At 41.2% G+C, this 22,030-nt stretch overlaps 1 protein-coding gene across 1 annotated transcript in view; it reads left to right on the top strand.

Annotated features, from left to right (window-relative positions):
- Positions 1-22,030, top strand: part of LOC124711917 (fatty acid synthase-like) — a 436,120-nt gene that overhangs the window by 151,203 nt on the left and 262,887 nt on the right. The window contains exons 14-15 of the mRNA XM_047242172.1: positions 3,674-3,821; positions 19,767-19,883. Coding sequence (XP_047098128.1) covers positions 3,674-3,821; positions 19,767-19,883 — 265 coding nt within the window. The remainder of the gene's footprint in view (positions 1-3,673; positions 3,822-19,766; positions 19,884-22,030) is intronic.

Genomic DNA, 22,030 nt, shown 5'->3' with positions numbered 1-22,030 from the left:
ATATGAGCCATGAGGCAAGCGGTTGGGGGCAGGGCTTGTGTAGGAATGGATGAGGTTCGATGGGCGGTGGAATACCACTGCGGGAGGGTTGAGAAGGATAGTGGATAGGACATTTCTCATTTCAGGGCACAACAAGAGGTAGCCAAAAACCTGGTGGAGAATGTAATTCAATTGCTCCAGTCCTGAGTGGTACTGAGTCATGAGAGGGATCCTTCTCTGGCTAGACAATGGGACTTGGGAGGTTGTGTGTGACTGGAAAGACATGGAATGGGAGTTTTGCTTTTGTTCAAGGTTGGGAAAGGGGGGGGGGGGGGGGCTACTTATGGTCTAAGGTCTGTGAAGGTCTCAGTGAGAGCCTCTGTGTATTTCAAGACGGGCTGCTTGTCACTACAGATGCGACAGCCGTGGGCAGCAAGGCTGTGTGGAAAGGTGTTCTTGGTATGGAATGAGTGACAGCTGTTGAAGTGGAGGTTTGCTGGTGGTAGGTAGGTTTGAGATGAACAGAAGTACTGATGTAGCCATTTTTGAGGTGGGGGTCAACATGAGGAAGGGGCTTGTTGGATTGAGTAGGACTAGGTGAAATGAATGGGGGAAAAGGTGTTGAGGCTCTGGAGGAATGTGGATAGGGTGACTTCACCCTCGATCCAGATCGCAAAGATGTCATCAGTGAATCTGAACCAAGTGGGGGTTTGGGATTCCGGGTATATAGCAAGGTTTCCTCTGGATGGTTGATGAATAGGCTGTCATAGGATGGTGCCATGCAGTGCCTGTAGCCATACCCAGGATTTGTTTGTAGATAATGCTTCCATAGGAGAGGTAATTGTGGGTGAGGATATAGTTGGTCATGGCGACAAGGAAGGAGGTTGATGGTTTGGAATCCATCAGTCATTGGGAAAGGTAGTGTTCGATAGTGGAAAGGCCATGGGCATTAGGGATGTTAGTGTAAAGGGAGGTGGTTTCAGCAGTGATGACCAGGCCACCATGTGGTAAAGGAACAGAAACTGTGGAGAGTCAGTGGAGGAAATAGTTGGTATCTTTTATATAGGAGGGTAGGTTGTGGGTAATAGCCTGAAGGTGTTGGTCTACAGCAGCAGAGATTCTCTCAGTGGGGACACAGTAACCAGCCACAATAGGGCATCCTGGGTGGTGGAGTTTATGGAGAAACTGGAGATCCTACTGGATTTCTGGAATGGGGTCACTGTAGCAGGGTTTGTAGATGGATGAATCTGACAGCTGACGGAATCCTTCTGCCAAGTAATCCTTGCAGTTCAAAACAACAGTGGTGGGTCCTTTGTCAGCAGATAGGATTATAAGGTCAGGATCAGTTAGAGATGGTGGATTGCAGTCTTTCTGCAGATGTAAGATTAATTTGTGTGTTGAGAGATTTGGGGAATGATGATGGGGCTAGGTTTGAGGTTAAGAAATTCTGGAAAGTTAACAGGAAGTGATTTGGGAGCAGTGGGGGGTGGATCACAGTTGGATGGAGGAGTCATCTGAGTCAGGCAGGGTTCAACATTGGTCTTTGGTTGAATCTGATTGATAGGTTTAGTGGCAAAAAAGTATATCCACTGTAGGGACTGGGAGAAGGAGATAAGGTCTTTAACAAGTTGTGCATGACTGAATTTGGGAGTGGGGCAAAAGGTGAGGCCTTTGGAGGGGACTGATACTTCTGCAGGTCTTAGGCTTTTGGAGGAAAGATTCATGACTGTGTTTTGGGTTTGTTTATGTTCTGAATTGTGTGTGATGGTGGGAGGGAGTTTTTAAGGGTTGGCCATATACAGTAGCTCTGCAAGACAGCATTTGTCATCTATGAAGGGATTGAGGGAGGTTTGGTGGTTGTGGAGGTTTTGGGTAGTGTTGGTCTAAGGCAGGAGTAGGAAGTGAAGAGGGTTGAGAATTTTTTGAGGTGGAATTGTGCATGTTGCACTAGCCCGTGGAGGGCAAGAGTTTCAGTGTGTTTTATGGGATCCAGGAACTTGCAATAGTGTAGCAGGAGAGAATTTTTCATATGGAAAGAAGGTATCGCAAGGAGGTTTGTGCCTGACTGATATTGCTTTGCAGGATTATGTTGGTGATGGTTAAGAATTGGTGGAATCTAAACACATGGAGATCATTGTAGAAAGAAGGGTGACAGTGGGAGATGTGTAATTTGATGCCAAGGCCATTTGGAGTGGGAACAGTATGTGGGACGAGGTTCTGACTAGGTCATTCCCATACTACCGTAGGAATATATCCTACTGAGTAGTAGATTGTGATGCATGACATGTGTGGCTTTTGAAAAGTCTAGAAGCAATCCGTAATGGTTTCAGAAACTCAAATACTGCAGTTTCAGTGTATGTGTGTCTTCTAAAGTCTTTTAGTGAATATTGTGAACTGTGGATTTTTTATTCAGGAAATCTAATTATCTCACATACATTACTCTTTGAGTAATTTTTGAGAATCTGGATAACAATGACAGTGATCTGAAGTTTGTTATGTTATATCTATCACTACTATAATTTCAGAGACCAAGCTGAGCATAGCTCAGGTCATAACTTTGTGTTATAAGGACTGCCCCCTGTGAGCCATCTATCACTCTGAAATTATGCTCATTTTGTATAAGAACAATATTCAAACACCTTGCAACCAGGTCCTTGAGTGATGCTGCTTTCTGTGTCAATTTACAGAATTATTTTGAAAGAAACATTAACAAACGTAACAGCTGCTGTCATGAAAGGTTGAGTCGATATGACCTCACTGACATAATTTCAAGCATGTTTTCATTAGGTTTTGCAGTTTGCTGTAATTCTGCTACAAATACGCCACATTTGTTGAATGAGCAAGTAATTTTGGAAACTCAAGATGAAGGAATTGCTGAAAAAAACACCTCGCACTTTGGAAGATAGTTGTACTTTCAGTCAGAATTATTTAAAAGCTTGTAATACATAAAAGAACTAAAGTAAATATGAAAAATAAATCTTAAATCTTGCCCCTTACTTAGTGTATATTATTCTTGAAGATACATAGATTACATATGTGCTGATAAAGCTTTTAAAAAAGGTGTAAATGGACTGTTTCCTACGTCCAATATTCTTTTAAGTAGCCAGTCTCCAAAATTATAAAAAAGTGCTCCACTCTCAATTTTTTTGACATCTCTAAAGTCTGCTCATGTGGAAAATATTGTATGAATAATGACTGCAAGAGATGAATTTTTTTTTTTTTTTTTTTCTTTTCACTATGTTTGAATACTTTGTTTGGTTTACCATCTTGCTAGTAGCATCTTTTACTTTTTGTGGTGTTACTGGATACAGAAACATAGTTTTTATTTATTTATAGGAATCAACAGCTTGAAAAGCTACTGTTTTTGATCAAGTTTTGGGCTACGCCTGTTCATTAAATATTGTAGCAATCTGCTGTGGATCCACAATTTTTCCTGCAATCTGTATGGAAATGTGGCATTATTTATTGGTGCTTACCAGTGTTACTGTTTATTACTTTCTGAATTGATTCTGTTTTATTCACTCTTATCCTAATCTGCATATAATTTTTTTAACTTTGTCATTGCTCTTATAACTTTAATGTATACTTCATATATCAGTGTATATTCCTGAAATTAATCTTTCAATAAGCAGAAGAAAAATAATCTGTCTATTAGCTTTTGGAGTGAATCTTAATTCTGTAATTGTGTTCACAGATTGTACCTCTCTCATGTGGACTTGCATCTAACTGAACTGTATCCCAAAGTTCAGTATCCAGTAAGTCGAGGAACGTCCATGATATCCCCATTCATCAAATGGGAACATTCAGAAGATTGGTATGTGACAACTGGATACAATACTTCTGTAAGGACATGTCATCTTCTTTATTTTAAAACTTAGCCCATAAATAAGATGCAATTTTATTGAATGGCTAATTTTTGCCATCATTCATAGATATTTTGTAATTAATATAATTGGAAGACCATAGTAATACTGCTATAAATATTTGAAGAGTGTTTGGCACATATGTATCCAATAGTGACTCCTTATTCAGGGTTACAAATACACACACAAGGAGAGAGGAAGAGAGGGGGTAGTTTCAAGTATACTTTCTTTGCATTTTTGTTTGCTTCGTGTTGCTTACTGATTTTCAAAAATTGATTATAAGTGGTCAGCTAGGGCAAGAATCAGTAATAAATATAAAATCATCTCTCAGTTTGTAAAGTGAATTTTAGCATGGGTATGTTAAGTCTTTACTGCCTAAAATGCATTACAAAGTAAAAAGTTTTTGGGCAATTTCTTCCTCTTGAGCCTCCAAAATTTCTTGCTCACTTAACAAATGTGATGTATTTGTAGCAGAATTGCAGCATGCTGCAATATCTAATGAGCACATGCATGAAATTATGTCATATCAATCATATTGACTCTGCTATTCCTGAAAATAGCTGTTATGTACACAAGTGTTTCTTCTGAAACAGTTCTCTAAAATTTCTTGCTCACTTAAAAAATATGGTGTATTTGTAGCAGAACTGTAGCATTTTGCAAACCCTAATGAGCAAACACATGAAATTATGTTATTGTGATCATATTGACTCTGCTATTCATGATAACAGATGTTATGCTCACAAATGTTTCTTTCAAAACAGTTCTATGTATTGAAAAAGGCAGAGAAATCTCTGTGGTGCGATGGATATTCTAGTAGCCATAACATTGTTCAGAATGCATACATCCAGTCAATGTGAGCTTTTAATGAACCCACTCACAAATTGTCAGAAGATTTTATTCTGCTAGCTCTTATTTCAGGAAAATGAATGTTTCATTTTGTGAATTTAAGAACCTTGTGTGACTGGTATAGAGTTTGGACTAAGTAACCCTTATGATCATGATCAGTATAATATGATCAAACAGTTAGTATCCTCAGATGAGCCAGAATGGATAGTTAAAATACAAGTAATGATGAAATAAACGTGTCTTAAAACCGAATATAAAATATTAGCTTGTGCTAAAAATAGTTTTTCTGTTACTGTAACCTACAGTAAATAAATAACTAGTTTTATGGTTACAGTATTTACTGGCTATAAACCATTAATAGAACCTAAATCACCAGATTCTTGTACCTGAGATTTGTTAGTTAAAGTTCACAAGAAAATAAACAAATTTGAACAAACTGACACTTAAAGTTCCAGAAGTTCAGGCTCTATCTCCGGGTGCAGTGAATGACCCTTGATATACACATGAACAAGTTCAGAGTTTTTCACACAACGTAAAGGCTATGCTCTCACAGAGATGTGGCAACAGTTCTCTCCTGTATTTTTCAAGTGTTCTCAAACAAGTGCATAATTACAGGGTGACAATTATTGAACTACATGAAATAAAATCAATGTAACTTTTGAATGGTTTGTGTTTGTTCAAACTGCATGGTTCGCCATGGGGCATGGTGGGAATTAGTGTGGTTTGTTTTAGCAAATGAGGCCAACTTTAAATTGGATGGGTTTCTCAATAAGCAAACCTGGTGCAATTGGGAGCCTGAGAATCCACATTTCATGATTGAGAAGTCTCTTCACCCTCAACAGGTGACTGTGTGGTGTGCAGTGTCCAGTCATGGAATAATTGGTGCGATATGCCTTGATGGAATGGTGACTACCAAATGGTGTGTGGAGGTTTTGAAAAATGATTTATCCACATCATCAAAAGTGACCCTGATTTCAACAAGATATGGTTCATGCAAGATGGAGCTGACATGAGCCTCAATTGGCCGCCATATTCTCCAGATCTGAACACATGCTACTCCTTTTTGTGGGGCTATATTAAAGACAAGTTGTACAGTAATAACCCCAAAACCATTGCTGAGCTGAAAATAGCCATTCTGGAGGTCATCGACAGAGTAATATTGTACACGCCATAATCCAAATCTGAATATCTGTTGTGATGTTGTACATGTTGAATAAAGTGTGTGCATGCTGTAGTTTGTAACTAATTTACTTTTCTTCATGTAGTTCAGTAATTGTCACCCTGCATATTAATAATATAATTGCTTCTGTGTTGTGGTACATAAAAAAGATACGATGGTAATATAATGAGTTTAATTTTGAACTGGAAATTCTTCACAAAAGAATATGAGAAATATTCTAAGATTGAAAGGTAAGCTGGCTGGAATTGCCTATTGAATTCTAACTATTCTCATGCCAGGCTATGTTGCTGTCTCAAGCCTCTCAACTTGTCACATGTTTGCACTCTGGATGGAATCAGCTTTCGCTTTCTGAACACACACATGGCAGGCTATAATGTTGTATCAAGCCTTTTGACTGTTTATGTGTCTGCACTGCAGGGCTACCAGGAACTCTGTCATCTATTGGTTGGTCATTTCTGCTGCAACATTCCATTCATGCAGACATGTACACCAGTGAGAAATTGGACATGCTGCTTTTATATGACTAATGTCAAAGAAGTGTTCTTAAAACAATAAGGCTGTTGTCACTGTCCATCATGCCAGGCACTTACATGAATTATTAGGTCACTAATGTAGACAGACAGCTTCAATGTCAAACAGAGTCTGAGGATGAAGACTGCACCTGACACAGCACATGAAGAACCTGTTTTATTTATGACACTTATCAGTCTGCATGGTGACATGAGACGTATCACTAAGGAATGTGGAATCAGCTTGACGAGTGTTGTTCACATCCTGTATCAACTTAAATTACCCCTTATCATCTGTCACTACATCAGGCACTCAGAGGACATGATTTCAAACATCATATAGAATTTTAACAATGTAAGTAAAAGATAGATTGCTATTTACAATAAAGTTGACACATTAAGTTTCAGACAGACACAAGTAAAAGACACATACATATGAGCTTTTGGCCACAGCCTTTATCATAAAAAGAAAGAGAAATGCACACACATTCATTCACACAAGTATGCACACCTCACACACACGTGACTTGGACCAGAATGCAGCTGTAATGTGGAATGAAAGCAGCAATCTGGAGGAGGTGGGGAAGGCAAAGGGATGGTAGTGCATGGATGGGGGGAGAGGAGAACAGCACTGTCTGGTGGAGTGTGCGGGGACTAGACTGCCAACAGGCACAGTGTCACACACAAACACACACAAACACACACACACACACACACACACACACACACACATGCAGACACACACACACAAACACACACACACACATGCAAATGCAACTCTTACACACAACTGCAGTCTCAGCAACTGTTAAATTTGATCCTGGATTTTCCATTGTTTGAATTTTATCAGCCATGAAGCAGAAAAAAAACTGTTTCATTTTTTCATGGAAATTTATCAAACCACCCTCATATTGTGGGATCTTGAAAAAACTCAAAAGGAGCAATCAAAACAAAACAAAGGGAGAGGAAAAATGAGGAGAGAAGTGTGCTTGTTGCACAATAATGCCTGTCCTCACATGGACTTAGCCACAAAGCTGATCTTGGACTCATTTAGTGGGGATATTTTGAACTACACCCCACATTCTTCTCACTTGATACCTTCAGATTATCATCTTTTAACTTCCTTGAAGGCACACATGAGTGGAATTAAATTTTCAGCTGATGAGAATGTGCAGAAAGAGGTTCTGAAGTGGAGGAAGGAGCTTGCAGGAGAGTTCTTTGAGAATGGCCTAAAGATGCTTATGCCATGACTCACAACATGCATTGAACAGAATGGCATTTATGTAGACATATAGTCAATAAGTGTATGAACAATATCTTGTAATTTATTAGTATACTTTTTATAAAGAATGTAAAAATATAGTGCACTTACTTTCTGAATACGCATCATAATCTGAATACCCTATTAATGCTTTTTTTTAGATGTCTCCTTACAAAACTCTGCCATAACTTACTGTCAAATGGGGTAGTGCATAGTATATCATTTTTATAGTTTTTGTTTCTTTTAGGTAGCTGAGTTAGTGCAGTACAAACAGGTCTGAGCTGATCTTGCGACTTATATATTCAATGTGTTTATCCCAGTTTACATTTTCACTGATTATTTTTGCAAGCAATTTAGCATGTTTGGAGTTTTCTGTTATACACTCATCTGTTCAAATACTGATATCTTCATTGTGAAGGTCTTTAGTTTGAAATTTAGACAAAGTGTCTTAGTAACACTGTTATGCAAAATGAAATCAGTAAATCTTAGAATAATATTATTTACTTCTAAGCTGGCTTTTATTTTTAGGTTTTCTGTGTCTTTGTCTGTGAACAGTAAAGTTCTGTCATCTGCATAAGTAACTGTTGTTGTTGTGGTCTTCAGCCCAGAGACTGGTTTGATGCAGCTCTCCATGTTACTCTATCATGTGCAAGCTTCTTCATCTCCCAGTACCTACTGCAACCAACATCCTTCTGAATCTGTTTAGTGTATTCATCTCTTGGTCTCCCTCTATGATTTTTACCCTCCATGCTGCCCTCCGATACTAAACTGGTGATCCCTTGATGCCTCAGAGTATCCTCTACCAACCGGTCCCTTCTTCTAGTCAAGTTGTGCTACAAATTTCTCTTCTCTCCAATTCTATTCACTACCTTCTGTTATGTCATCTACCCGTGTAACCTTCAGCATTCTTCTGTAGCACCACATTTTGAAAGCTTCTGTTCTCTTCTTGTCTAAACTATTTATCGTCCATGTTTCACTTCCATACATGGCTACACTCCATACAAATACTTTCAGAAACAACTTCCTGACACTTAAATCTAAACTCAATGTTAACAAATTTCTCTTCTTCAGAAATACGTTCCTTGTCATTGCCAGTCTACATTTTATATCCTCCCTACTTCAACCATCATCAGCTATTTTGCTCCCCAAATAGCAAAACTCATCTATTACTTTAAGTGTCTCATTTCCTAACCTAATTCCCTCAGCATCGCCTGATATAATTTGACTACATTCCATTATCCTTGTTTCGCTTTTGTTGATGTTCATCTTATATTCTCCTTTCAAGACACTGTCCATACCGTTCAGTTGCTCTTCCAGGTCCTTTGCTGTCTCTGAGAGAATTACAATGTCATCAGTGAACCTCAAAGTTTTTATTTCTTCTCCATGGTGTTTAATTCCTACTCTGAATTTTTCTTTTGTTTCCTTTACTGCTTGCTGGGGATAGGCTACAACCCTGTCAGACTCCCTTCCCAACCACCGCTTCCCTTTCATGCCCCTCAACTCTTATAACTGCCATCTGCCTTCTGTACAAATTGTAAATAGCCTTTCACTTCCTGTATTGTACCCCTGCCACCTTCAGAATTTGAAAGAGAGTATTCCAGTCAACATTGTCAAAAGCTTTCTCTAAGTCTGCAAATGCTAGAAATGGAGGTTTGCCTTTCCTTAATCTATTTTCTAAGATAAGTCTTAGGGTCAGTATTGCCTCACGTGTTCCAACATTTCTATGGAATCCAAACTGATCTTCCCCGAGGTTGGCTTCTACCATTTTTCTGTTTGTCTGTAAAGAATTCGTGTTAGTATTTGGCAGCTGTGGCTTATTAAACTGATAGTTCGATAATTTTCACATCTGTCAACACCTGCTTTCTTTGGGATTGGAATTATTATATTCTTCTTGAAGTCTGAGGGTATTTCGCCTGTCTCATACATCCTGCTCTTTAGATGGTAGAGTTTTGTTAGGCCTGGCTCTCCCAAGATTGTCAGTAGTTCTAATGGAATGAGGTCTACTCCCGGGGCCTAGTTTTGACTTAGGTCTCTCAGTGCTCTGTCAAACGCTTTACACAGTATCATATCTCGTATTTCATCTTCATCTACATTCTCTTCCATTTCTATAATATTGTCCTCAAGATCATTGCCCTTGTGTACACCCTCTATATACTCCTTCAACCTTTCTGAGTTCCCTTCTTTGCTTAGAACTGGGTTTCCATCTGAGCTCTTGATATTCATGCAAGTGGTTTTCTTTTCTCCAAAGGTCTCTTTAATTTTCCTGTAGGCAGTATCTATCTTACCCCTAGTGATATACGCCTCTACATCCTTACATTTGTCCTCTAGCCATCCCCACTTAGCCATTTTGCACTTCCTGTCGATCTTAGCCCCAAGATAATCGCATTGCTCTTTGATAGTACAGTTTATTTTGGAATATATTTACCACTCACTGACCTTCTTTTTATGACTCCATTAAGTATGAGAATTGACCTCTCATAAATAATGTTACTTGTTTTGTTTGTATATTCTTTTTTGCTGCTGCTTCTTAAAGAGTTTGTTGCAGTATGTGCAAAACACCTTTGTAATACCATTTGGGTTCAGGGTCCCGTTCGGTAGATGCTTGTTTTAAATTTGTCACATTTTTAAAATGTTTCCTGAGTTGTTGTGTTGTAATTCTGTGTTGCATGTCGATTTTTCAGGTAGGGACAGCAGTATTTTTCAAAAGCAAGTTGCCAGTTATTAGAAACTTGTTTTCTCTCCTACGCATAGCTGTGATTTTGTCTTTTCTTGAACTGTGTGCCATCAACTTCCATTTGTATTTGTTTACAGATATTTGGCTTGTTTGGTTTATTATGACAGCATAGAAGATATTGAATTCGTTATTTGTTATTGTTTTTCAAGTTTGTACACACACACACACACACACACACACACACACACACACACACACACACACAGATATACACTCCTGGAAATGGAAAAAAGAACACATTGACACCGGTGTGTCAGACCCACCATACTTGCTCCGGACACTGCGAGAGGGCTGTACAAGCAATGATCACACGCACGGCACAGCGGACACACCAGGAACCGCGGTGTTGGCCGTCGAATGGCGCTAGCTGCGCAGCATTTGTGCACCGCCGCCGTCAGTGTCAGCCAGTTTGCCGTGGCATACGGAGCTCCATCGCAGTCTTTAACACTGGTAGCATGCCGCGACAGCGTGGACGTGAACCGTATGTGCAGTTGACGGACTTTGAGCGAGGGCGTATAGTGGGCATGCGGGAGGCCGGGTGGACGTACCGCCGAATTGCTCAACACGTGGGGCGTGAGGTCTCCACAGTACATCGATGTTGTCGCCAGTGGTCGGCGGAAGGTGCACGTGCCCGTCGACCTGGGACCGGACCGCAGCGCCGCACGGATGCACGGCAAGACCGTAGGATCCTACGCATTGCCATAGGGGACCGCACCGCCACTTCCCAGCAAATTAGGGACACTGTTGCTCCTGGGGTATCGGCGAGGACCATTCGCAACCGTCTCCACGAAGCTGGGCTACGGTCCCGCACACCGTTAGGCCGTCTTCCGCTCACGCCCCAACATCGTGCAGCCCGCCTCCAGTAGTGTCGCGACAGGCGTGAATGGAGGGACGAATGGAGACGTGTCATCTTCAGCGATGAGAGTCGCTTCTGCCTTGGTGCCAATGATGGTCGTATGCGTGTTTGGCGCCGTGCAGGTGAGCGCCACAATCAGGACTGCATACGACCGAGGCACACAGGGCCAACACCCGGCATCATGGTGTGGGGAGTGATCTCCTACACTGGCCGTACACCACTGGTGATCATCAAGGGGACACTGAATAGTGCACGGTACATCCAAACCGTCATCGAACCCATCGTTCTACCATTCCTAGATCGGCAAGGGAACTTGCTGTTCCAACAGGACAATGCACGTCCGCATGTATCCCATGCCATCCAACATGCTCTAGAAGGTGTAAGTCAACAACCCTGGCCAGCAAGATCTCCGGATCTGTCCCCCGTTGAGCATGTTTGGGACTGGATGAAGCGTCGTCTCACGCGGTCTGCACGTCCAGCACGAACGCTGGTCCAACTGAGGTGCCAGGTGGAAATGGCATGGCAAGCCGTTCCACAGGACTACATCCAGCATCTCTACGATCGTCTTCGTGGGAGAATAGCAGCCTGCATTGCTGCGAAAGGTGGATATACACTGTACTAGTGCCGACATTGTGCATGCTCTGTTGCCTGTGTCTATGTGCCTGTGGTTCTGTCAGTGTGATCATGTGATGTATCTGACCCCAGGAATGTGTCAATAAAGTTTCCCCTTCCTGGGACAATGAATTCACGGTGTTCTTATTTCAATTTCCAGGAGTGTATATATGTAAAAACAAAGATGATGTGACTTACCAAACGAAAGCGCTGGCAGGTCGATAGACACACAAACAAACACAAACATACACACAAAATTCTAGCTTTCAAAACCAACGATTGCCTCGTCACGAAAGAGGGAAGGAGAGGGAATGACGAAAGGATGTGGGTTTTAAGGGAGAGGGTAAGGAGTCATTCCAATCCCGGGAGCGGAAAGACTTACCTTAGGGGGAAAAACTCGCACACACAAGCATATCCATCCACACATATACAGACACAAGCAGACATTTGTAAAGGCAAAGAGTTTGGGCAGAGATGTCAGTCGAGGCAGAAGTGCAGAGGCAGAGATGTTGTTGAATGACAGGTGAGGTATGAGTGGCGGCAACTTGAAATTAGCGGAGATTGAGGCCTGGTGGGTAACGGGAAGAGAGGATATATCGAAGAGCAAGTTCCCATCTCCGGAGTTCGGATAGGTTGGTGTTAGTGGGAAGTATCCAGATAACCTGGACGGTGTAACACTGTGCCAAGATGTGCTGGCCATGCACCAAGGCATGTTTAGCCACAGGGTGATCCTCATTACCAACAAACACTGTCTGCCTGTGTCCATTCATGCGAATGGACAGTTTGTTGCTGGTCATTCCCACATAGAATGCATCACAGTGTAGGCAGGTCAGTTGGTAAATCACGTGGGTGCTTTCACATGTGGCTCTGCCTTTGATCGTGTACACCTTCCGGGTTACAGGACTGGAGTAGGTGGTGGTGGGAGGGTGCATGGGACAGGTTTTGCACTGGGGGCGGTTACAAGGGTAGGAGCCAGAGGGTAGGGAAGGTGGTTTGGGGATTTCATAGGGATGAACTAACAGGTTACGAAGGTTAGGTGGACGGCTGAAAGACACTCTTGGTGGAGTTGGAAGGATTTCATGAAGGATGGATCTCATTTCCGGGCAGGATTTGAGGAAGTCGTATCCCTGCTGGAGAGCCACATTCAGAGTCTGGTCCAGTCCCGGAAAGTATCCTGTCACAAGTGGGGCAGTTTGTGGTTCTTCTGTGGGAGGTTCTGGGTTTGAGGAGATGAGGAAGTGGCTCTGGTTATTTGCTTCTGTACCAGGTCGGGAGGGTAGTTGCGGGATGTGAAAGCTGTTGTCAGGTTGTTGGTGAAATGGTTCAGAGATTCCGGACTGGAGCAGATTCGTTTGCCACGAAGACCTAGGCTGTAGGGGACCGTTTGATGTGGAATGGGTGGCAGCTGTCATAATGGAGGTACTGTTGCTTGTTGGTGGGTTTGATGTGGACGGACATGTGAAGCTGGCCATTGGACAGATGGAGGTCAACGTCAAGGAAAGTGGCATGTGATTTGGAGTAGGACCAGGTGAATCTGATGGAACCGAAGGAGTTGAGGTTGGAGAGGAAATTCTGGAGTTCTTCTTCACTGTGAGTCCAGTTCATGAAGATGTCATCAATAAATCTGTACCAAACTTTGGGTTGGCAGGCCTGGGTAACCAAGAAGGCTTCCTCTAAGCGACCCATGAATAGGTTGGCGTACGAGGGGGCCATCCTGGCACCCATGGCTGTTCCCTTTAATTGTTGGTATGTCTGGCCTTCAAAAGTGAAGAAGTTGTGGGTCAGGATGAAGCTGCCTAAGGTAATGAGGAAAGAGGTTTTAGGTAGGGTGGCAGGTGATCGGCGTGAAAGGAAGTGCTTCATCGCAGTGAGGCCCTGGACGTGCGGGATATTTGTGTATAAGGAAGTGGCATCAATGGTTACAAGGATGGTTTCTGGGGGTAACAGATTGGGTAAGGCTTCCAGGCGTTCGAGAAAGTGGTTGGTGTCTTTGATGAAGGATGGGAGACTGCATGTAATGAGTTGAAGGTGTTGATCTACGTTGGCAGAGATACATTCTGTGGGGGCTTGGTAACCAGCTACAATGGGGCGGCCGGGATTATTGGGTTTGTGAATTTTAGGAAGAACACCCCCACAACGACCCCATTAAGTTTTATTTACATCCTTCTTAAAAAACCTTAATCCTACTCCCAACATCACCACTGCTGAAGCCCAGGCTATCCGTGATCTGATGGCTGACCGATCCATCGTCATTCTTCTGGCGGACAAGGGTTCCACGACCGTGGTACTTGATCATCGGGAGTATGTGGCTGAGGGACTGCGTCAGCTTTCAGACAACACCACATACAAAGTTTGCCAAGGTAATCCCATTCCTGATGTCCAGGCGGAGCTTCAAGGAATCATCAGAACCTTAGGCCCCCTACAAAACCTTTCACCTGACCCCACCGACGCCACACACCCCTACCTTCTACCTTCTTCCTAAAATTCACAAATCCAATCATCCCGGCTGCCTCATTGTAGCTGGTTACGAAGCCCCAACAAAACGTATCTCTGCCTACGTGGATCAACACCTTCAACCCATTACATGGAGTCTCCCATCCTTCAACAAAGACACCAACCACTTTCTCGAACGCCTGGAATCCTTACCCAATCTGTTACCCCCGGAAACCATCCTTGTAACCATTGATGCCACTTCCTTATACACAAATATTCCGCACATCCAGGGCCTCGCTGCGATGGAGCACTTCCTTTCACGCCGATCACCTGCCACCCTACCTAAAACCTCTCCTGACCCACAACCTCTTCACTTTTGAAGGCCAGACATACCAACAATTAAAGGGAACAGCCATGGGTACCAGGATGGCCCCCTCGTACGCCAACCTATTCATGGGTCGCTTAGAGGGAGCCTTCTTGGTTACCCAGGCCTGCCGACCCAAAGTTTGGTACAGATTTATTGATGACATCTTCATGATCTGGACTCACAGTGAAGAAGAACTCCAGAACTTCCTCTCCAACCTCAACTTCTTCAGTTCCATCAGATTCACCAGGTCCTACTCCAAATCACGTGCCACTTTCCTTGACGTTGACCTCCATCTTTCCAATGGCCAGCTTCACATGTCCGTCCACATCAAACCCACCAACAAGCAACAGTACCTCCATTATGACAGCTGCCACCCATTCCACATCAAACGGTCCCTTCCCAACAGCCTAGGTCTTCGTGGCAAATGATTCTGCTCCAGTCCGGAATCCCTGAACCATTACACCAACAACCTGAAAACAGCTTTCGCATCCCGCAACTACCCACCCGACCTGGTACAGAAGCAAATAACCAGAGCCACTTCCTCATCTCCTCAAACCCAGAACCTCCCACAGAAGAACCACAAACTGCACCACTATTGACAGGATACTTTCCGGGACTGGAGCAGACTCTGAATGTGGCTCTCCAGCAGGGATACGACTTCCTCAAATCCTGCCCGGAAATGAGACCCATCCTTCATGAAATCCTCTCCACTCCACCAAGAGTGTCTTTCCGCCGTCCACCTAACCTTTGTAACCTCTTAGTTCATCCCTATGAAATCCCCAAACCACCTTCCCTACCCTCTGGCTCCTACCCTTGTAGCCGCCCCTGGTGTAAAACCTGTCCCATGCACCCTCCCACCACCACCTACTCCAGTCCTGTAACCCAGAAGATGTACACGATCAAAGGCAGAGCCACATGTGAAAGCACCCACGTGATTTACCAACTGACCTGCCTACACTGTGAAGCTTTCTATGTGGGAATGACCAGCAACAAACTGTTAATTCGCATGAATGGACACAGGCAGACAGTGTTTGTTGGTAATGAGGATCACCCTGTGGCTAAACATGCCTTGGTGCACGACCAGCACATCTTGGCACAGTCTTACACCGTCCGGGTCATCTGGATACTTCCCACTAACACCAACCTGTCAGAACTCCGGAGATGGGAACTTGCCCTTCAGTATATCCTCTCTTCTCGTTATCCGCCAGGCCTCAACCTCCGCTAATTTCAAGTTGCTGCCGCTCATACCTCACCTTCTTTCAACAACATCTTTGTCTCTGTACTTCCGCTTCAACCGACGTCTCTGCCCAAACTCTTTGTCTTTATATATGTCTGCTTGTGTCTGTGTATGTGCGGATGGATATGTGTGTGTGTGCGAGTGTATACCTGTCCTTTTTTCACCCTAAGGTGAGTCTTTCCACTCCCGGGATTGGAATGACTCCTTACCCTCTTCCTTAAAACCCACATCCTTTCGTCTTTTGCTCTCCTTCCCTCTTTCCTGATGAAGCAACCGTTGGTTGCAAAAGCTACAATTTTGTGTGTTTGTTTGTGTTTGTTTGTGTGTCTGTCGACCTGCCAGCACTTTCGTTTGGTAAGTCACATCATCTTTGTTTTTAGATATATTTTTCCCACGTGGAATGTTTCCCTCTATTTTTATATAGATATATATATAAAACAAATAGATGTCAGTCAAGGCAAAGTATAGAGGCAAAGATGTTGTTGCAGTAACAAGTCACTGAGATATAGCTACTTATTATGACAATACTAATTTATTTTTACATTCTTGAGGATTTTTGTTCTGTTGTTGCAACTACAAAAATGCATGATTTTTTTCACCAGGTACATTTGGCTTTATTGAAGTAAAGCATCGTCAGTGGCCTGTAATTAATTTTTTTATATTTATATTTGCTTTTAGATCAAAAAACAGTTCATTAAGAGTAAGTTGATTTGTACTTACTCTTAGCGAACTGTTTTTCAATCTAAAAGCAAATCAAAATGTAAAGAACTTAATTACAGACCACTGCTGATGCTTTACTTCAATAAAGTGAAATGCGTCTGGTGAAAAAAAATCATGCATTTTGTAGTTGCTATGACAGAACAAAATACCCTCAAGAATTATATGGCCACACAAATGAAGGATTTATTTTTACATTCTTGGAACACTTTCTACACTACTTTTTAAGCAAATACATTGTGCCACATTTGTACTCAAGACAAACAACACAATTTCTCACATAGTCACATTGACCAATCTTTGCTGCTAAAACCACAATTGTGCACTTCACACCAAAAATCTCTTTAAGTATTGTGAACTGAGCTTCCAGTACCTTCTAGATCAGGATGTAATCAGTTTAGTATTATTTTGACTGTCTTAACTGACTTTGTTTTTCATATTTAATTTACATAATGTTTTCTGGAAATGTATGCGCCTAAAGGTTCATAATGAAGGTTGTAGAATTAGACAGCATGAAAAACTACTACTTTCCATAATTGTACACTGTGTACTCTATTATTGATAGCAAAATTTTAAAAAATATAAATGAAAACAAATTTTGTTTATATGAAAACTAAGGTATAATAATATCTTTACTGTAAAGTGGTTCTGAATCATTTAAGTTGACAAATGTGATTACTAATTTTCACAGTTTGTGTTGTGAAATGGATCAATGTAAAAAAATGAAATTATGTTATCAGAAAAATAGTGTTTTGGTGATCAAATATATGCAAAAAATCTTCAAAGGTAGAATAAATAGTTTAAATATGGACATTAACTCAAGTCAGGCCAAAATTTATATGGAATTGAATATTTTTATTGGCATTTGAATGTTCCAAGGAGACATTAAATGATACAGGATAAAGGCCAGTAAATAGAAGAAGACATAACGTAAATATAATCAAACAGTGGAAACTCTAGGTAGGAATATCAACAATGTAGGAAAAGACACATTGCTACTTACCATAAAGAAGACACACCAAGTTGCAGACAGGCACAATTAAAAGGCATTTGCATGTAGCCTTCAGCCATTGTCTTCGTCGGTAAAAGAGACACACACATGCACCATTCACACACACAAGTAAGCACACCTCATGCACACATGACCGCCAACTCCAGCATCTCGGGTCAGAATGCAACATCTCATGGGATGCAAGGCGAAGAGGAAGGAACAGTAGTTTATGGGTTGGAAAAGCGACAAATGCTGTCTGATGGGGTGTGCAGGGACTAGACTGCCAACAGTCACAGCGTCAGGAGGTTATGGGTCAGGGAGGTGGGGAAAAACAAGGAGCAAAAAAGGACAGAAATGAGGAAAGATTGGCGAATGTGTTGGCAGAGGGCTGCAAATAAACAAGGTGGAAGATGAGAACACGTCCTATTCCAGTCATGTCACAGGTTTATCCTACCCATCAGGGGCCGGGCCAGCTGTGAAAGCAGCCATGTCACTTACCAGATCTGCTGCAATAAGTGTACGGCTTCTAATATTGGTATGACTACCAATCAGCTGTCCTCCAGGATAAACGGCCACTGCGAAACTGTGGCTAAGAGGAAGGTAGAGCACCCTATGGCACAGCATGCAGCTGAAAATGAAACACTCAATTTCAATGCTTGTTTCACTACCCGAGCCATCTAGATGCTTCCCTATACTATCAGCTTTTCTTAGCTGCACAGATGGGAGTTATCCCTACAACATATTCTCTGCTCCTGTAATTACCTCAACCTCAGCCTAAGGCAACATACTGTCCCACATCCTCCACCCATCAGTTTCCATACCCTCTGTCCTGTCCTATCCTCCCCTTTTTCATCTCCCACCCTGTGTGTTTGCAGCCCTCTGTCCGTGCATCCACCCATCTTTTCCTGCTCCTCCCCTTTTTTGCTCCTTTTTTCCCCACCTCCCTGCCCCACAACCTCGTGACGCTGTGCCTGTTGGCAGTCTAGTCCCTGCAGACTCCACTAAACAGTATTCGTCTCTCTCCCCACCCATAACTATTATCCCTTCCCCATCCCTTCCAGATTGTTGCTTGCATCCCAAGTGATGTTGCATTTGGCCCAAGATGCCAGAGTTGGTGGTCATGTGTATGTGAGGTGTGTGTGTGTGTGTGTGTGTGTGTGTGTGTGTGTGTGTGTGTGTGTGTGTGTATCTTTTACTGACAAAGGATATGGGCAAAAGCTATATGTGAGTGTCTTTTAATCGTGCAAGTTGATGTGTCTTCTTTATGGTAAGTAGAAATTGGTCTTTTCCTACATTGTTAATGTAGATATAATTTCCACATATAGATTTTGCATTTTATAAGATTCAGAATGAAGCTCTGTTGTGTGGTACATGAGTTTTTATCAGATATAAGGCAAAAAAAGGAACCATAGATATACTAAATTTAAAGCATATCTCATCAGCACTTTCTCTGAGTTTTTATGCTTCTGGAACTACAAATTCTAATCCTATTCAAAGGGTAACTCACATAGTAAAACAATCATTCTTTCTTACAATACATAAATATCCATTTTGCAGTAATTTGTATTAGTATACCTGCATGAATGTAAAGGGTGCAAAATATATAATATGTGAATAGGATATTCGGAAAGAAGTCACTTATTTCAATGATGTTTCTTTTTTGTCTGAATAAATAAAATACTGAAAATTAGGTAGGTAAATCAGTTAAGGAATGAAGAGATACTGCACTGAAATTAGAAGAAAATATTTTTATGAGACAACTTGACTAAAAGAGGGATAGATTGATAGGATACATTCTGAGACATCAAGGAACAGTTAATTTGGAAATGGTAGAAGGTGAAGAAGCATGTGTGTTTGGAGGAGGGAAGAGTTCAGGTTAAACTGTTAGAGGGAGGTGGAGGCAAAACCACAATAATCAAGTTCAAACAATGGAAAAACGTTTTAATCACAACTAATATAGAGCTATTTCCCACTACTGTTAACATAAACTTACCATTGTTCATAATTATTAATGAACATAGCATACATCAATTTCTTAACTATCTGCATGTATCTGAAAGTTCTTCAAGATTGTATCTGGAGAACCCAATTTGTAAGTGAGTTACTGAACTCTTATGCTGAAAAGCTAGTCCATGAACAAGATACTATCAAAAATAACTTGTTTGCTGATCTTTATTATAGGATTTGATAGGGGAGCACAGTTTTTCAACTTGTGTGAAGATGCTGCAAAAAAAGAATCATTACTTATTTGGACATTCCATCGATGGACGGAACTTGTTCCCAGCTACAGGATACATTGTAAGTGCAATTTAGTAATATCCTATATATTTTTCTTCATTTACAGTATTTGGAAACATGATGAGAAGTAAAGATATACTCAGTGCTGTATTACAAAATAATGCCTGCTTACCTTTTCTTGAAACAGAATTTACTTTTTATTTATTTATTTATTTCATGTTCCATAGATCCACATGGGAACATATTCCTGGATATAGAACGAGTCAAGGTTTTTTACAGATTATTGTTTTGTGCACATGGACATTGATCTTATCATTAGATTAAAGAAATTGTGAAGTTTAACATATACCCTTACATATTAGTTAAGATACAGGACATCTGAAAGAATATACAGTCATACATAAATTTGGGTATTGTTCTTAAGTTATACAGGTGTCATATACAGACATACATAAATTTGGGTATTGCATTAAGGTACACTGTACTTACAGAGTATGTTTAATCAATTTTAGAGGTCACACAGTAAGGTTTAAGCACAAACAAGAGATTCTATGCATTTTTGCTAAGAAATTCATCAATACTGTAACAAGATTCATCTAAAAGGAACTGCTTCAGATTTTCTTTAAACTTTGGCATGTTTCCAACCAGTTCTTTAATGTGCAGTGGGAGGGCATTAAAAATCTTGGTGCCACTGTATAAAACCCCCTTCTGAACCATGCTTTTCATTTTTAGCTCATAATGGATATCGAATTTCCTTCGAGTGTTATAACTGTGGTATGAGCTATTGATTTTGAATAAGTTACTATTTTTTGAAACAAAGCACATCAGGGAAAACATATACTGGGCAGGTATTGTATGGATTTGTAGAGCTCTAAACAGATCCCTGCACGAGTGCCTAGGATGTACTCCACACATAATTCTTATTGCTCGCTTTTGTGCATGGAACACTTTTTTTGCTATTGGTTGATTTCCCCAAAATATTATACCATATGCCATAAGTTGGTGAAAATAGCCGAATATGCAGTTTTTATTGTGCTAATTTCCCTAGTGTCTGAAATTATTCTTAAGGCAAACGTTGCTGAGCTTAGCCTTTTGCACAGATCTTGCATACGGCGGTGCCACTTCATTTTGCTATCTATATGCAGACCCAAGAAATTGGAGGACTCAACCTTCAAAATCTTGTGCTCGCCCATTTTTAGGTTCATTTCATTAGTAACATTTGTGTTAGAAGAGAAATGAATGTAATTTGTCTTATTTTTAGGTTGACTGTAAGGCCATTGGTTTCAAACCATTTTGTCAAATCTGCAAATGCTTTATTTGCAGCCTAATTTGACACATTCCCTGAGAGATTATTAACTGTTAAAGTAATGTCATCAGCAAACATGAGTATTTTCCCATTTCTGTACATAGTGCTAAGTCATTTATAAATATTACAAAGAGCAGTGGGCCCAATACTGAGCCTTGAGGTACTCCTGCAGTAATGGAGCCCCATTCTGAAGATACCTGACCACCATGCAGTCCTTCCACGATTACTTTCTGCTTTCTACCACGCAGATAGGATTCAAGCCATGTGCCTACAGTTCCACCCATTCCTAGGGTCTTGGCTTTACTCAAGAGAATATGGTGACTTACACTGTCAAAAGCTTTTGACAGGTCACAAAATATTACAACCATCATCATATTATTATTTATGTCTTCCATAACATTGTCAGCAAAGGCATGTAGTGCATCCATGGTTGATACCCCTTTCCAAAAGCCAAACTGGCTACTGCTGAGGATGTTATATTTACTAAGATTCTCAACCATTCTGCTATGCATCAGTTTCTCTAGTACCTTGGAGAAAACTGAGAGTAATGAAATTTGTTGATAGTTTGTAGCCTCAGTCTTTTCTCCCTTTTTATAAATTGGTTGTATAAGCCCATATTTTAGCCTGTCGGGAAAAACACCTTCTTCCAATGACGTATTACTAATATGGCAGAGGACTGTAATTATTTCTTTACAACAGTATTTCAGTAACTTCCTGGAAATGTTATCAACTCCAGCGGAATTTTTTCATTTTAAAGACATAATTATTTTTTCTAATTCTATCACTGTAGTTTTTTGAAGATGCATCTCATCTATTTTGTTAGTTAACGTGTTATGCAAGTATTCTGTAGCTTTCTTTACAGAACCCTGGCATCCCATTTGGTTGGTGGCTGTTAGGAAAT

This window comes from Schistocerca piceifrons, chromosome 8 (genome assembly GCF_021461385.2).
Source record: "Schistocerca piceifrons isolate TAMUIC-IGC-003096 chromosome 8, iqSchPice1.1, whole genome shotgun sequence".
Classification (NCBI taxonomy): Eukaryota; Metazoa; Arthropoda; class Insecta; order Orthoptera; family Acrididae; genus Schistocerca; species Schistocerca piceifrons.
This window is presented reverse-complemented; position numbering and strand designations above follow the sequence as displayed.